The sequence below is a fragment of the Tupaia chinensis genome, unplaced genomic scaffold, assembly GCF_000334495.1.
Source record: "Tupaia chinensis unplaced genomic scaffold, TupChi_1.0 Scaffold000232_1, whole genome shotgun sequence".
In the NCBI taxonomy this organism is placed as follows: Eukaryota; Metazoa; Chordata; class Mammalia; order Scandentia; family Tupaiidae; genus Tupaia; species Tupaia belangeri.
The window spans coordinates 2199078-2217373 of NW_006159708.1; the positions used below are offsets into that span (position 1 = coordinate 2199078).

The 18296-nt window shown below is 40.3% G+C and overlaps 1 protein-coding gene across 1 annotated transcript in view; it reads right to left on the minus strand.

Moving 5' to 3' along the window:
- Positions 1-6: 6 nt before the first annotated feature.
- Positions 7-18296, minus strand: part of ZSWIM6 (zinc finger SWIM-type containing 6) — a 142561-nt gene continuing 124271 nt past the window's right edge. The window contains exons 9-15 of the mRNA XM_006148326.2: positions 16216-16362; positions 14169-14429; positions 10169-10304; positions 5360-5517; positions 4539-4702; positions 2442-2523; positions 7-883 (exon numbers count right to left, since the gene is read on the minus strand). Coding sequence (XP_006148388.2) covers positions 21-883; positions 2442-2523; positions 4539-4702; positions 5360-5517; positions 10169-10304; positions 14169-14429; positions 16216-16362 — 1811 coding nt within the window. The 3' untranslated portion in view covers positions 7-20. The remainder of the gene's footprint in view (positions 884-2441; positions 2524-4538; positions 4703-5359; positions 5518-10168; positions 10305-14168; positions 14430-16215; positions 16363-18296) is intronic.

Sequence of the window (18296 nt, forward strand, 5' to 3'; positions counted from 1 at the left end):
CCCCATTCATCCAAGTTCTATCAACCAAACCTCTCCCGAACCAACATCATCAGTTTCTTTTTGCCTTTGTAGATTTGTTTCAGGTTGTCAATGAACTGTGTAAACTGAATGTGTCCATCATGCGCCATTAAGAAGGTCTCTCGGGCTTTGCTGAGGAACTCTATAAACTCACTATAGTGCCGAGGACTGATGTGTGTGAGCCGTGAGTGCGTCGTATTGATGTAGGCCCCAATCGTGGCATCCAAGAGTTGCCTCAAGGGGGCTTTGTCCAGTGACATGAGCTTACCAGAGTTCCTCCTTCCATGAAGTCCCACCATGCCCGGAGTGGTCAGGGTGCATCTGCGCAAAATGTCTGACAGTACCGTTGCACACTTGACACTCTTGACCACCAGAGGTATTATAGCTGCAAGCTCATTTTTACCAAGAGAGTGGCTAAGTGCACAGGCCCACAAAACGTCATTAATGGCAGGGTGTGTGTCCTGATTGTAGCTCAGGTTGAGATGGGTCATGGCCAGGGTGGCCAGCTTGTAGGCCCTCATGGGGTACCCGCGGTGCTCCATGTACCGTGCTATCGTAAAGAGCTGAGTATAGCTCATGCCAGTCGTAGCAGCGTCAAGAACAATTTGGTATGCCGTCTCAAAAGCAATGTGATCCTTTTCACAAAGGGTTAGCGCAGAGAGGGCACAGTTCTGTGGGTCCTTCATGGCGCACTGCAATGCGAGTGTCCGGGCACTGCTGGCCAGCTTCTCCTGCTGGTGGCAGTCCAGGTGGAGGCGGACAATGGTGCTGTTGGACATCACAGTAGTCGCAACTATACTTGTGGCCTCAGTGGGGGTGAAGAGCGTAAACCAGCTCTGCATGATGCTGTCCAGGGCATAAACACCTGAAGGAACACAAACAGGCCCCATTAATGACAAGAAGGCTGACCAGAGGTCTTGCTTTACTTCTGCTTTTATAATCGATGCTTATATTGTTATCCACCACAGGATGCTTACATTGTTAACCACCGCAGGATATGAGCTAGGCTAGAAAATCCTGTGAGGTAATACGCCCAGGAACAGTCTTTTAGAATACAGTTATTATGGGCTGTTGCTCAGTGAAATGCCTGAAAAGAACGTGAACTTCCTCTAATAAAGAACTAATCCTTTCTGCAGCTGGTATTCGCACTGTGCTTCTTGCCATTTCAGACAGAAGCTTTTGCTAAGGAGTTCTCATTCCCTGGGGCCTGTCTGTTATCGGTCACAGAATTTGAGACAGGAAAACTGCAACCCTCACTAAAACAAGGACTTGACAAGGAGTGTGTGTGTCTGTGTGTAAAGTACCTACAATGTAAAATTTTAAGACACAAAAAGCAGCAGAAAAATGTGATCCATAATCAAAAGAAAAAAAGTCAACTGAATTAGACCTACATATGACACTGATGTTGGGAATGACTGACAACGTTTTTAAACTATTTTAAGTACCCATTTTAAGTAGGGGGCAGGGATGGGAGGGATGGCATGTGTTTTCTTGAGCCTGCCTTTGTATTCTTTATAACCTGAAGAACAGGCCCAAAATTCCTTTCCTCTAAGAAATTCCTAAAAGTGAATGATTTGAAGAGAAGGTACTAAATCTCAAAACAGGTACGTGTCATGATGCAGGGGTAGAGAAGTAATGTGGCAGTTCTTAAACCGCTCTGATCTTTGTATTGCTTTATTAAGGTGTAACTTCAGTAATCTAAACAATCTAATCTCTCAATTACTGTACTAAGTTCTCTGTTTTCCAAAACAAGAAGTTATTACACATTTATAAAAGGAAAAACGAAAGAATGATTTTACAGTATCTGGTGTGTCAGTATCTAAACACTGGGAGGGCAGGCTCTTCTCAGCAAGAAGTGTATATCCTTGTCTGACACATACAGGAAGAAAGAGAGACAGTTTAACCAACATTTATTTTAAACAGCTGTTTTGTTTGTGTTGGCATTCTTGCTGGGAATGTAGTTTTCTTTAGTGCTGCTCTACTACTGCAGAGGGGAAGCAGTTGGCTGGCTGACCTCTCAGCTGCAATTCACAGACACCAGGTGATCTTCTCAGGGCCAGTCACAACTCCTCACACATCGGAAAGCTCACCTCAACCACACCTTGCTGAACACATGAGGTATGCCCTCAAAGGAAGATAAAACTCAGTGCACTGGGAACTGAATCAGTGTTTACACACTGACTTGGTCTCTTTTAAACAAGAGGGTGGATCTCCACAAATCTGACAGTTTAGAAGATGAACAACCTGTGCGTGTAAAACTGAGGGCTGGGGTGGAGTGGAGTAGCTAGACTCTGCAGGTTGCTAGAAGGGCAGATACCTTAGAGAAGTCAAGGTAAAAGAATAAAAATGTTCTTGTATCTCTAAGTGACAAACTAAATCCTCCCATGAGGCACCTGTTAGTTTCTCCTCCAGAGTCTACCTACCAACTTCAGTAGCACACGTTACCAGCCACCTCACCATCTCCCGCCGTCGCCAATTTAAGGTTGACAGTGTCATTCGCATAACCTATAAAGGCAGGGTAACAAAAAGTTTTGGAAGATTATCCTAAGGAAATGGAAAAAGAGAACTAATCATTTCAATGTATGAACTACTAGGCATACTCTATCACCAGGAGGAAGAAGAGCATTATTTACGGCAAAGCTCTCCAGATGAATTGTCCACGGCTCCCTGAGCTGATTTGCCTGCCTGGTAAGCAGCAGGCCCACATTCTACTCCTGGTGAGCCCACTGACCAGACATGGCATCCTGCACAAGTCACTCCATCTTTTTTCTCATCTGCAAAACCAGAAGGCTGGCCTGGAGCATTAACCACTAGGCCATGCCCTTCTACCCTCCCCAGCTTTTGCACTGCAGAGCTCGACTTTTAAGACTTCTCATGAATTCAGTCTAACTAGGAATTCTCAGTGGGCAAAGCAGTATTTTTAAATAATCATATTAGTTATTCCTTCAATCTCTGGCTGTTTTTTTCTGGTGACTATGAAGATAACCCCAGGTGTATGCAAAGAGATCATCTTTGGCATCATTAGCAATCTGGTTTTGCTTTTCACTTTCTACTAAGTCCTGAGATGAACTTATCCACCTCTTGCTGCTTCCCTCCTTCTTTAAGACTCAGAACACCCAGGGACGTAACACCCCCAACGCCTTAGAAAAGCCCTGTGGGATTCCTTCTTAGGTTCTAGAAAAACTGAGGCAGAATATAAGCTCTCACTCGTTGGCTATGTGTCCAAAATTTCAAAAAACCAGAAAGTTCATTATTAATGGTTCTTTCTACATCATACCTTTAAGATGAGGCAAGTGATAAAAATAAGCCAAATAATAAGAATTCATTTTTACAAAGCAGCTTCTAAACTGTCCCTGTATAGCTCAGGAGAAACTTCCTACACCTTCTCCTTGTACATAGTATTGTGCATTACAGTGACAAGTACATTTTCTTGTACTTTAAAGTTTTATTAATTCTCTTTTAAGTTCTTTAAACTTTATTAATCACTATAAAGAAGAATACATAACTAGAAAATAAGATTAACCATCTAATCAAGGTGTTTTATCCCCCATACAGTATAAAGTTCAAGTAAAACAATTTTTCACTGTTTTCTAATTTAAAAAAAAAAGGAAAGAAAGCAAATATGAATAGAGATTCTATGAAAAAAGTAGAAACACACTTCTCAAGTTCTGGTTTAGACAGTAATGTGTTCAGAAACTACAAGGAAGCAAACATTTGTCTGCATGACTAACCCATAACGTCCCTGGTGTTACAGCCTACTGAAAGCTGAAACTGGACTCTGGCCCAGCCAACCTTCCTTCACCTAATTTCTCAGGATTATAAAAAGGAGCTAGAGTTGCCCATCTATTATAAAAATGAAAACATCAGTAAAAAAAATACAGTTCCGGGAACCAGCAGTTAGCGTAATGGCTATGTCGCTGGACTCCCACGTAGTCGACCGCGGTTTGCGTCCTGGACCTGGTGGCTTAAAACTCACACCGGGCGCGTGTGCATGTGTGTCCAAGATCCCGAGAGGAGAATGGAGGAGAAGGGATTGTGGCGTGACCATCCCCTCTGGGGGGTGATTTCTCGCTTTCTGTCTCTATGTCTCTCTCTGTCTGTCTGGCGAGCGCATGCGCCCTATAGCGAAAACCTCTCAAAAAAAAAAAAAATACAGTTCCTCCAAAAATTTAACCCTAATAACAAATGAATATTACACATGTAGCTTTAAGTCTCTTGCTAGCAATAACTCTTCATAAATTCAAAGGAGAAAGAGTAATGTTACAGCTGTAATTCAGAAAATGAGTTTTAAACCTGAAACACACAATTAAGGCTTCTGTCCCTCAGACTGCAGTCTGGTTTAGCTGGGGAATGACCACAGCTCTGATATACAGACCTCTCCTGAAGTATAACAGATTGGAGCTCCAGAGTCATTTACCAGCACAACAAAAATCTAAACATACTAACAAAAACAACCCTCAGACGTGCCATTATCAGCAATCCTTGGTGTCCCCAGGAAAGATCACCAGTCAGGTACCTACCTGCAGGCCCAGCTCCAGAGACACTTTCAAAAGAGTGATGTCTGGCAAACTGTCCATGAGAGTCGCTATTTTAAATGCATCTTGGGCAAGCTTGAAGATGTGTGATGAGGAGTGAATGTTTTTCTGGATGGATTCTAATACTGTTTCCAGCCTCCGAACGTCGCCTGCAATGAACAAGGGAAAACCAAACCACACAAAATCAAATCAAAGCAAAACAAAATAAACAAAAAGCCGTACAACCACACATGCACACATACACAGAGGGGAAAAAAAAGGGAAACAAAACACAAAGCACAATTAGTTTACCTGACACATTAACAGATGGCACAGATGTTACAACTAAGTGTCCCATAGTTACTGCACTGTCTGTGACTCTTGCCTTCACAAACAAGATACAGGGAGGCAAACCCTCAATGTCTAAAAGCTCCTGAGAACCAGAACTGACATGAGATAGCAAATAGCTCTCCAATTCCTACTTAGGTTATTTTTTATGACAATTGTGGGGAGAAAAAATATATATAACCTTTTAAATCTGTTTCCAAATCTCAACTATTTACATTTTCTTGGCATGGTAACTAACCTGAACTCTGCTGGCAGCAAGGTTAATGATGCAGGTAAATGAGGAAAATGCCAGGCTCAATGAGTAGCACCTGTTTTGCCTCCTAAGCTAACATCTAAAGAAAAGGATCTCTTACAACTTATCTCACATTAACACCATTACTGAGAATCTGAGGGAAGACATGATCCTTAAAAAAAAATGGAAAAAAGAAAAAAAGGGCAAGCCAAAAAAACAATTACAAGGCCACGGAACAGTACAGTACCTTTGGCTGCAGTTAGCATGGTGGATGCCAGCTCACACTGCTGGGATTCAATGTGGCTTAGAGTGAACCAGCGAGGGTAGCGGTTGGGAACAACTGATGCAATGTGGTGTGGGCGGGTGAGGTCTCCCGTTGGAGCAGTAGATTCCAATACTAGCAACCTGGAATGAGAAGACAAGGACAGTGTACCTGGTTATTACTTGTCCTTTACCCTGACTACAGACTGACTAGCAGTATCCAGAGGAAGGAGTAGAGGTTGGGAAAACTCGTACAGGCCCCTGATTCAGGAAGAGCTGGAACAGCTACACTCTGCTGTCTGGGTGCCAAAATCATCTTGTTAATTGCTCCTCACCCAAACCTAAGAGATTTTCTTTCTTCAGCAATATTCAGAGAAATTTAGATACATAATGCTGAAACTTTGAAACACAAACCTTAATGCTTACACACTATATTTTTATCATATTCAGTGAAAAATAAAAATAAACTGCCAGCGAAATGCACATTTAAGACAGATTTCCACAGCTGGGGATCAGTAGATAGCAAAGATGGATAAGTTTAATCTATTAAAACAAAAGAAGTCAAACAAAAATTATCTCTTTTCCATACAATCCTATTTTCTGCAAAATTAGTATCTTACAACTGTAGAAATTTGAAGTTAGAATATGTTCTATTAATTGTATCAGACAAGTATTTAATATCTTCCAATCAACTGATTCCAGTGTCTTTTCCTTATCAGCTTTGCATAAATTCGATGTGATTTCTAATTTTAAAAAAACTATCACTAAGAATATGCTGACAAACACACAATTCTAAAAAAGCACATACTTAGTGATCCCTTCTATATACAGGTACCAAAGAAATTAGTTGAGCAGTAACAACTGAAATAATTCTCTTAAATCATCAAAACCTCAACTTTCATTAAAGTACATGAGTTAGGAACTGTGGAATAAGAACTGGGGACCTGGGACCAGCAGTTAGCGTAATAGCTATGTCACTGGACTCCCATGTAGTCGACCGCAGTTTGAGTCTCAGACCTGGCGGCTTAATCTCACGCCGGGCGCATGTGTGTGTGTGTCCAAGATCCCGAGAGGAGAATGGAGAAGGGACTGCAGCATGGCCATCTCCCTGGGAGGTGATTTCTCACTTTCTGTCTCTCTCTCTCTTGTCTTTCTGGCAAGCGCATGCACCCTATAGCAAAAATCTCTCCAAAAAATAGAAAAAAAAAAGAAAAGAAAAAGAAAGAAAGAACTGGGGACCAAGAGGAGGTGGCAGGGCCAGAGAGTGAGGCTGGTCTCGCAGCCCCACCCAGGAACAGTTACTGCTCTGGGAAGCCAAATACCTTACTCTGCCTTTTTTTTTTTTTTTTTTTTTGGACCCAAACATTTTTCTCTCTTTTTTTTTTTTTTTTTTTTTTTTTGAGAGATTTTCACTGTAGGGTGCGCTCGCCAGACAGACAGAGAGAGACATAGAGACAGAAAGCGAGAAATCACCCCCCCAGGGGGGATGTTCACGCCGCAATCCCTTCTCCTCCATTCTCCTCTTGGGATCTTGGGCACGCACGCACACGCGCCCGGCGTGAGTTTTAAGCCACCGGGTCCGGGACACGAACCGCGGTCGACTACGTGGGAGTCCAGCGACATAGCCATTACGCTAACTGCTGGTTCCTGCCTTTTATCTAGGGACAAAGAGGTGTTAGCATTAGACAGAGTGGCAAAGTAGGTAATTAAATAATAAGAATTTTGGCAGGACTGCTACTTAGCTTTTTATTAAAAAAACTCAGAATGTCTCTGTTGTTATAAGCAGATCCTTCCAGAATTGCTATAGAGGAAACTAGTCAACATCCTTGGCAAGATGGAAGAATGAGTGAAGACATCCTTTCTCAGCCTTCCTCTTCCAGAAGGACCAAGAGGTGAGCAAGATGCATCTCTTTTCTTCCTTCCTGTTCCCCTGGCTGCCTGGAAATGCTCAGTTAAGTCTTCGCCTCTCTTCCATGGCAGCTTTTGGCTGAGGTAGCAGTGGTAAGTAGGAGAGAAAAGATGGAAAACAATTCCCAGTAGAAAAACAAACCTTTCTGCCTAGCAAATGTCTTTACATACGCCAGAACCAGGCAGAAGCCTCACTCTATTTTACCCTTGAACTCCACCAGCAGTAATAGCAGTAGCATCTGTTGGCACTGTGACATTAACACACACAGCTGCCCCCCACCCCCCAACTCCCTGCCTTCTTTTACATTTTGCCATAGGGTGCATGTGCTCACCAGAGACAGAGAGAGAAGGAAAGTGAGAAATCACCCTCTAGGCAGGTTGGCCAGGCCACAGTCCCTTCTCCTCTACTGTCCTCTTGGGACTTTGAACACGTACGCATATGTGCCCTTTGTGTGTTTTTCAAGCTGCCGTATCTGGTACTTGAACAACAGAGCTGGCCATGTGGGATCCAGTGCCTTAACTATTAACTACCATGCCACCCTCAGCACCCCTACACCCTTTTTAACAAAACAAACAAACAAGCAAAATGAAACAACAAACACTTTAGCTGGCTTATTTTTGCAATTTTCTTTTTCTTTTTTTTTTTTTTTTTTTTAATTTCCACAGTACATATGTGCTCACCAGACAGAGAAAGATAGAAAGGATAAAAAGAAAGCACCCTCTAACTTGGGATGGTTCTGCTGCAATCCCTTCTCCTCCACTTCTCCATCCTGTCAGGATGTTCAGCATATATGTACACATGCCCAGTGTGTTTTTTCAAGCCTCTGGGTCCAGAATTTGAAATGTGCTGTGGGCCATGTGGGACCCAGTTGCCTTAACCACCAGGCCACAGAGCTAGCCTACCATCCCCTTCACTTTAAAACAAAAATAAAGTACATAGCATTTAAATAATATAGAGCTGAGCATGTCTTTTTAAGACAACTTTCACTTCAGCTTCTGAAAACAGGAGTAGGAACCTACTTATCAAATTGTGCTCTAAAGTGCAAATCAACTGGTACAAAGTAATTTAGTGAAGGATTTTTCCTTCTGTTAGTTCTTTCTTTCTTTCTTTCTTTCTTTCTTTCTTTCTTTCTTTCTTTCTTTCTTTCGGATAGAGCATGGGCACTTGCACTCAGGATGGGGCAGGGAGCATCTTCCACAGGGCCCGGTCATTCTGTGATGTCCCCCTTCCAGGTCTCCAGCCTGTCAGCTCCTGGGCACTCACATACGTGCCCAGTGTGTTTCATCTGAACTGCAGTCACCATGTGGGATCTGGAATTCTCTTAAGCAATGCATCATGCTCTGCCACAGTGCTAACCTGAATTTATTTTTTGGTATTTTAAAAACAGATGACAGTACTTATAAAGTTTCTTTGATAGGCTAATGAGATTTAATGTTGCCAAGAATAACATGTTAAATTAAAAGACAGTGTGAAAATACACTCTACAGACAGACATAGCTATGTTTTAAAAAATAAAATAAAATAAAACAGAGGCTCCTGGGCAGGCTCTGCAGGGCATAGTTATGTGCTGCTCTGGGGAGGCTAGATGCCACATGGTGACTATGGTTTGAGTTCTCAGCCCCGTCACCCTGAGACACACCAGGCATGTACATGAATGCCTACAGTCCAACAGGCTGAAGGACTGGAAGAGGGGAACTGGGGCATGAACAGCCTTGTTGAGGGTTCTTGCCCCCCTCTCTCATGTTCCCACGTGTGGATTCACACTCTCTATCATGAAAAAAGAAAAAATAGGGTCTCATCATATTGCCACCCTCCTGCCCTAGCCGCCCAATTAGCTAGGGCCCAGGCATTTAGGTTGGGCTGGAAAGCAAACCTGAGCCTCTTCTGTGGCCCCAGCCACCAGAGTGGTAGCTTTCCACTTATACCACACAGCTGGGCCAGAATCTTTGTTGAAAAGATAGTTTGGGATCGATTATTCTTCAACATCCTCACACTCTGATTTCTATACATCGCTAAATGAGTTCTATATAGGTTACTATAATGATATCTTATCTGTACTTTATATTAGATACATAAAGTGTTTAATTGCGTCTTTAAAAAAAGGAAAAAAGAAAAAAAGCTGATGTTTTAAGAAAGGTGGATGTTCCTTTTAGGTCCTTCAAGTTTAATATATCATATGTAAGATTGAAAAATATAATCTTGAACTCAAAAGATATTTACCCTGAATAAGCTTGTGATAGTTGTTTGGTGAATTAACTTTAAAAAGGAACACAAAAATAAAAGGTCTGTGACAAAGTGCAACATACTTCATTATGAAAGGAGGACTGACAGGAGTGGAAGTGGTCAGACTATAGGACCCCGATAATGAGTCCTGCCAATCTAGTTACACATCCCAGCCTCAGCTTCCAGCCAACCTCTACTGTGTCTGGGTGATCAGTGCCCTTCTTGCAGTACTGATGGAAGGAGGAATTACAGCAGGTGTGAAGGCCTTCCTCAATATATTCAGTCATGTCTAGTCATTATTTACCACTGTTTCAAGTATTTAATTTTTTAGAACAATTATTTTGAAAGATTCCAACTGTTAATATTTTGTGATTAAACTTGGCCCACAACTGCACTCCATTCCTGAGTTCTAGCTTCAAGAAAATGTAGGAAAAAAGCCACAGTGAGCAGTCAAGGATACAATTCTTTCCTCACTTTAAAATCAAAGGAGAACAAGCCAACAAACAAATCACCTCCACGACAATCCAGGAAGCATGAATAAATAGTTTCTTTAGCTTTTCTGCTGCCTACAAGAAACATGAATGAATGAGAAGTCAGCGAACAGCCATTTTTCCCAGCAGGGAATCTGGATTGCCTCTGCCCAGCTGGGCTGTGGATACGTACCGCATTGCTCTCAGTGCAATTTTGTATGCCAATTCAGCATCGTGAGGTAGGAGAGAGGTGAAGAGATACTTGGCAAATGTGTGCATTGGAACGCTCTCCCGATGGATTATTTCGCCTAAACCACTATATGGTCCGGCTGTGGGAAGAGAGCATACACATTTTACATTCCTAAGAAATGAACTAACACTTCTTGTAAAGTTTATTTTATGTAAAGTTACAACAGATACAAGCTAATCTAGTTAAGAATCTACATGCCATAGTAGAAGAAATAAAATTCTTAGTCAAAAAAGCTACTGCAGGGTACAGATACAGTTTTGACTCCACTTCTGGAACAATCCCCCAGCTATCAGCCACAGCTAAAATGTGAACCACAGAACAATGGGGCAGAGCTTGCTCACAATTAAGTGCCACCGAGAAAGGAGCCCTCTCAAGCATGAAACCTTGAGGATTTGCAAAACATCCTCTCTCAGTGTGTGACATCTGAGCATACACATCCGCAAAATGTACAAATGACTCGGCAGCTTAACTAGGGGACCTGGCCATGAGCCCAAGCAAAGTCTCTAGGGCACAGACATGCCAGGTTTCCAAAACAGGGTGCTCTGCCTCGGGCATGAGAAGCTTAGGATTCTGAACCACCACTCTCCGATACAAAGACCTCATCTACTGTTGATCCTTATGAGCAGAAACAAGTATTAATTCTCAGATGATTAGTAATAAAGAAGAGTTCATTTACCCATTTGATACTCACCACAGGCAAAAGGAAAAACCAAAGTAACTGAAAATTGACTACTCTTTGGGCTCCAGAAGGCCAATTGTAAAAGTACAATTACATTTAAGCTGTCAAAATTCATTTCTTAGTAAGTTCTGACAGGCCTGGTGGCAGAGCCGACTTCCCCTGTGTGCTCACTCAAAGCTGCTCCGAGAAGGGCAACAGACTTTGAAAATACATTTTGAAAGGAAACCACAGTGGTTACTTCAACTACTTCACACTTAGGTGTTCTGAGGTTTAGTTACTGTAAAGTGTTTAATAAATTAGTTTCCATGTCACCTTTGGGTAACATCTGTTTCATGGTTTCTAGAATTATGAACCATGACACGACTGCTCAGAGGACATATTACATTTGTTTTCCATAAGAAAAATTGGTTTAGTGAAAAATATATGAAATGCAGTTCAGAAGAAATGGTGAGAGGAGTTACTGGATGTTGGACAGAAGCATGATACAGGTTAGATTACTTCAACAGAGTTGTTTTTTTTTTCCATTTAATTTAGTGTTTTTGAATTATTCATCATTGGTACCTTGAAAATCTTGTAAATGAGTTATTTTTCCACCTAGACAAACTAAGAGCTATTTTAACTTTTTAAAATCCAATCCACTACTCTTTTTTCTTTTTAAAAAGATATTTTAAAAAGTTCCAGTGATCTGATATCCTTCAAAGTTGATAAAGCATTATACTGTGCCATTAGTTCATATAATAAGCCTATATTATTCTAGTTACTAACTGTTTTGGACTAAGTGCATATGCTTTCTGTCTGATCCCAAATCCCTATGTGAAAGACCCAAGCCCAAAAATGGTTATATTTAGAGATGGGCCTTTATGAAAGTAATTAAACTTAAATAAGGTCATAAAGGTACACCTAATTCAACAGAAACAGTGGTCCTTATAAGAGGTCAGAGACCAGAGACCTTACACACTCTCTCGTGCGCACTTTTCTGTGAAAGCCCACTGAGATAGTGGCTGCCTTTGAGCCAGGAAGAAGCTGAATTGGTCAGCACCTTGATCTCGGACTTCCCAGCCTCCAGAACTGTGGAAAATACATTTCTGTCATTTAAGTCACCCAATCTGTGGTTTTTGTCATGGTAGCTTGAGTTAACTAGATCATAACTCTATTTTACTTAAGGACTAACCGTAGCTAATTTGTAGATTACCAATATTCTTTATTTCTTCTCCATTTCCTTTCAGTGTTTCTCTTTAAATCACCAAGTTAGCTTTTTGCACTATTCAGGGAAAGCCAGAATATATAGACAACCCTTTGCTACAACATCTCCCAACAAGCAAAACATTAAAGTCAAGTATCACGAAAGTATTTTAGAGTAATAATTTGTGTCATCCCTGAAATATGTGAAATGTGTAAATGCATGAAGAATTTCATGCCCCAAATAGTCAACTCAATCATGGAACTCTTCAGGAAGTTACAGAAATGGCCCCTTTGCCACCCTTGGATGGCTTCCTGCCCTGAACCACCCACTTTGTGGCCCTTGCCAGTTGAGAAAAGGAGAGAAGACGACAGAGGTGAGTCTACAGGACTCCTTTTACAGGCCAGTATGCCATAAAGCATTTGATGGGAGGGATGGACTAACTGAAGATTAAGACAATTAAAAAAAATTCAGGAATAATGGACGTGAAGACATATTTTGAAAGATAACTGATAAATAGATATCACACACCATCAACTTTAAAAACCATACATTGAATCAACCCTTTCCTGTCCTTCAGAATAATGGAAATAAAAAGTTGGTTACCAGAGCCAGTGACAAGACAGCACTAAAAAAATGTTTGTGGCTGATGGTATTGCTTATGTCAAAAGGAATTATATGGAAGGAAACTTTAAAGAATTAGGATTACTCCTGAAATTGGCCAAGATAGGCTTTTTTTTTTTTTGGAGAGATTTTTCACTTGTAGAGCGCGTGCGCTCGCCAGACAGACAGAGAGAGACATAGAGACAGAAAGCGAGAAATCACCCCCCAGGGGGGATGGTCACGCCGCAATCCCTTCTCCTCCATTCTCCTCTCGGGATCTTGGGCACGCACGCACACGCGCCCGGCGTGAGTTTTAATCCACCGGGTCTGGGACACGAACCGCGGTCGACTACGTGGGAATCCAGCGACATAGCCATTACGCTAACTGCTGGTTCCCAAGATAGGCTTTTTATCTTTAGAAAAAAAGAAAACTTCAGGAGAGTGCTTCAAAAAAAATTAATACTAGGAAGATTTATTCAAATTAAGCATAGTATTACGTTAAGGAGTTTTTGTCCTTTAAAATGTATTTCTAAAACATACAAGCATATCATGTATTTGGGGAAAAGAAGTTTTCTTTCCAACAGATCTTTAGTTTTGAACAAATAAAAGAGGTTTTGAAATTCCATATTCTCTAAATCCTTTTCCCCCTAAAAATTCTGAATATACAATGAAGATACTACATTTTATGAGTCTATCAATCAGAGTATCCCATGATAGTAATACACATATACTTGAGAGATAGAAACAATTTTATAAATTAGACACCAGCTAAATTTACACAAACGATTAGGTTACCACACTAATTACATTTACCCTTTGTGAGGAAAAAAAAAATCTGAAAAATAGTGTCAGCCAAAATTTGATAGGCATTCTAAATCTTCACTTTATAAAAACTAGGCTTTGCCTTAGAGACTCTGTAAAACTTTTCCCTTGGCAAATCTATGCCTAATGAATCCTCTGAAATAATCAGTCAGTGTAGAGGAAATCACTCCTGTAGCCTTCCGTTCTTTGTCAGCATGTGCATATGACATATTCAAAACCCAAGCATCAAGTCAGACAGTAATTTTGAGGAATGCCAACCTATTTCCATGTTCTCATTTAATCAATCAAGCAAATAGAAACATAGTTACCAGTGATAACTCACTAAGTATCAAAATTACATTTATCTCAAGGACAACCCAAACTTCAAAAATAAACAAACAACAACAACAACAACAACAAAACACCAGTCCTTTTCAAAGCTTGTGGCGTTAATGGGGCTGATCTTTAACAGGCTATCTAATATAGATACAAATCTAAACATCTGTACTTTTTTTATTCAGTGACACTTTTTTAGACAGTTGACATGTCTTCAACACTCAGTGACCATACCAATCAGAGTAACAACCGTATTAAACACATTCAGAGAGTACTCAACATAAGAAAGATTAGTGCCTGAATTGAATTGGCTAAATAAATGGAAAACTTCTTTATCAAGCTACCTTCTAATAGGAAGACTGCTTGCTTGCGAAAAATTTTCACCAGTGTGTCATCCAATTCAATTTCCTGAAGCTTAGAAATGAGCTGCTCCTCATTCCGGCAAACTTTCTCTTGTGTATACAGCCCGTCAGGCATGATCCGCTGCTGTCCCAGCCCTATCAGGGCTACTTCCACAGCCAGCGTTAAATAGGATTCCCCTTCTTCTAAGAATTTGTGTGCAGGTAGATGCTGGTATTCCAGGGACTTGCACTGTCCCATATTTTCTGTAAAATGCCACAAAAGAAATCAGCATTCAGAAACTACTTTTGTAGGTATGAATATTTATTCTACCCAGTGCCAGTAAATGAATTGATTCTATTCTGAAGAAGTCATAAAACATGTTTTTTAGGTTAAAACTCATAGTTACAGTCAACACCTTAGAAAAAGACAAAAACAAAAATAAAACAAATGATTAAATGTGTATGTTCTGGGGGACAAAACATTGAGAATATTTTTTCTCTCAAAGAAAATCAATCACTTCAAAATCTAAGAAGATAAATAAAAATACTTAAGGGTAAAAAAGTATTTCTTTTCTTTTTTTTTTTTTTTTAAAGAGAGATTTTTGCTATATGGTGTGTGTTTTTTTGCCAGAGACAGAAAGCAAAAAATCACCACCCAGATGGAATGGCCATGCTGCGATCCCTTCTCCTCCATCCTCCTCTCCAAGTTGGGCATGCATGCACATGTGCCTGGCCTGAGTTTCAAGCCACCAGGTCCAGGACTCAAACTGTGGTTGACTACATTGGAGGCCAGTGATGTAACCATTACACCATCTGCTGGTCCCTTAAAAAGTTGTTTTGTTTTTGTTTTTTTCTTCTTAAGAGAGATTTTTGCTATAGGGCATGGGTGTTTGCCAGAGAGACAGAGACACAGAAAGCGAGAAAGCACCCTCCAGGGGGAATGGCCATGCTACAATCCCTTCTCCTCTTGGGATTTTGGGCACACACACATGCACATGTGCCCAGCATGAGTTTTAAACCACTGGGTCTGGAACTCAAACTATGGTCAACTACATGGAAGTCCAGAGATGTAACCATTATACCATCAGCTGGTCCCCCTAAAGAGGTATTTTTAATTAACCAATAGTAAAATTAAAAAATGATTGCAGTAATTAATTCCTTAAAGCCTGGCTTTGAAAAAATTTACATACTTTTGTCACAGTATTGAACTTTATAATAAACACAGTGGAGAACACAATATATGTAACCCAATTTGAAGTCCAAGAGTCATCAGTTGTCACTGAGGATTCTCTTTAAGCATGGTCTTGTTAAAGTGCTTCGGTTAGAAATTACAACAAACTTCAACCATAAAACTCACAAGGAAAGCAAATGCAGACTCAGACCTTTTACCTTCTAACAGTCTGTGTCACCCATAAGCCATGAAGGCAGTGTGGGAGATCACAAATGCCCACAGTACAATCCTCCTTCCTTTCCCCGCCTCTACTCACTGCTCTTGGGCAGTGTTTGGAGAGACAATTCTTAAGTATCAAAGAGCCAAAGAGAAATCACAAAACGACACTTCAAAGGAATGTGTGACATAAAACAACTTTAAATGGCATTCAATACTCTCTTTAAAGTAACTAAAATTTTTAAAGTGACAAGTCATTTTCAATGTAAAGAAATTTCAAAAGCAACTAAATTTTCTATGAGGTTGTTATAAAGTCATGATATATTTTTCTGTGGTTTTCTATGCAAAAATGTGTCATGACTTTCCAACGACCCAACAGTTCTGAATACTGTAGACATCCTTATTTTGTATCTCTGTACTGGAAAATAGTCAAATGTAGATAAATTCTTAGATGCACAATCACGGGTTAGAAGATAATAAAATTTTTTAAAAAGTCTGCTTGGAAAGCATGAGAATGCCCATTTATTTCCTTTCTTGCTAAACACTGGTACTGTTATCTACAGGAGTTCACAAAACATTACACACACACACACACACACACACATAGACTAATGCCATTTAGAGTTTTAGAAAATCACATGAAACAAATGTTAACAGGTTTACCTGTGAAATCTGAGAACCCAGAGAAGTTTTCATCATCGATGCGGCAGGCTTCCATAAGGCTACTGAAGAGAGTGCCCACAGGGTCAAGGGGATGTCCAACCCAGCCCTCCAAATTGGTTATTGAGGTGATGCTTTTATGGGGTAGCTCTGTGTAAGGAAAAGGGAATTGAGAGATGGGAAGTAGAAGGGAGATAAAGGGAGAGAAGTAGGGGAAGAAAGGCTGTACCATTTATTAGCAGCATCCTGAGAAACTCATACTGAATTCAGTTGTAAGTTCTTTCATTAAAAACAAAACAAAAAACAAACAGTAATCAAAAGGTACCATAATCCTCAACTTGTTATTATTGTTTTCGGTTCTAAGGGTTCACTGATAAATCAATATAAATGGTACTCATGTCTCAAGACAGCTCCCAAACATTTATTTAATTCATGTGTCAGGGAACTGAGTTAACACTACCATTTATACTATTAAATCATGTTGCATATGGAAAAATAAATTCTAATTTTTCTTCTGAGAAGCTAGGGACAAAGCCTCCCACTCCCTTAGGAGTGGTATTAAAGAAACCTAAGAGGGTCCCCTGGAATTATCAATTAGATAACTCTACAAAAAAAATACCACTTGGGGTTGGCATTCCTCAGTCATTAAAACTGAGGACTTGTGGGTAGCTGTAGCCTGGGCCAGACATGGTCTTTCATATAAGCATCATTAAATCACCCCTGTTATCACCTTATGTAAGATTTCCTTATTGTGAATCTAGAAGCCATTTAAGGGAGGACCTTTACCACAGGGAAGCAATAGCACAAGAGATATCATTTGGTTAAAACCTATCTTCATTTTTTTCACAGAATATCAGCACCCTTTCAAGTTAAATAATGGAATGTGGAATAATAAACAGCAGCAAATGTTTTAAGATACCTTCTACTGCACTATTTTACATCTAAGTGTAGTAATAAACAAAAGTAACTCTGGATTACCCAAGTGGTATGGTGGTTAGGGCAGTTGGATCCCACAGCGTTGACTGTGCGGTTCGAGTGCTAGGCCTGGTAGCTTAAAAAACAGGCCAGATACATGTGCATGTGTGCCCAAAATCCTGAAACAAGAGTGGAAGAGAAGGGACTGTGGGTTGGTCATTCCTCCTGGAGTGAGCTTTCTCACTTTCCTTCTTTCTCCCTCCCTCTCTGTCTCTCTGCAGCAAGAGCATACACCTGATGCCAACTTAAAATAAGTAAGTAAATAAAGTAGCTCCTTCTTAAAGGAATATACAATAAAATCTATGTATCACATAAAATATGTAAGAAAAATCCCATAAATCCAATGCTCTGGAAAAAAGAAAAATGACATCACAATGTACTAAAATTAATTTAAGTCAGGTCCTGAATTCCTTGGACAATTTTTTCCTTCCATTTCCATCATTGTCTTTCATATATACAACCAGTTTGAAAAAAGAAACCTGAGCATTAAACCTGGGCACAACCAAATACATACGTTTGGTGGGGAAAAAATTATGTTTATGGGGAAGTGTTGTGCTTACACAAACACACATAGTGTCAAGTGATAGAAACTGAGGCAATGGGAGAAATAAATTTAAAAAGAAATATGACTTTTTTTTCCAGAATCAAGAGGCTAATATATCATGCCAAATACTACTGAAAATGTACAAGGAGGGCTGACTCTGTGGCCTAGTGGTTAAGGGAGCCGGAACTCACACAGCCAACCACTCAGTTTCAACCCTGGCCCTGGTGGCTTGAAAGGAAAATGCACATGCAAGCCCAAAATCTTGACAGGATAAGAGAGATGGGGAAGAAGGAATTGTGTGGCATGATCACACTCTGTTGGAGGATTCTCTCTCTCTTTTCTGTAATCACACATGTTCTCTGGAAAATTGAAGGAAAAAAGAGAGGAAGGAAGGAAGGAAGGAAGGAAGGAAGGAAGGAAGGAAGGAAGGAAGGAATGGAGAGAGAGAACAAGATACTATATTTATTAATCTTAATCCCACAGCAAGTAACTGTTTTGCACTTAGGACTTGTAATAGTTATGAAAAACTTCTTCTTTACATATAGATTAATGACGACAATAAGTA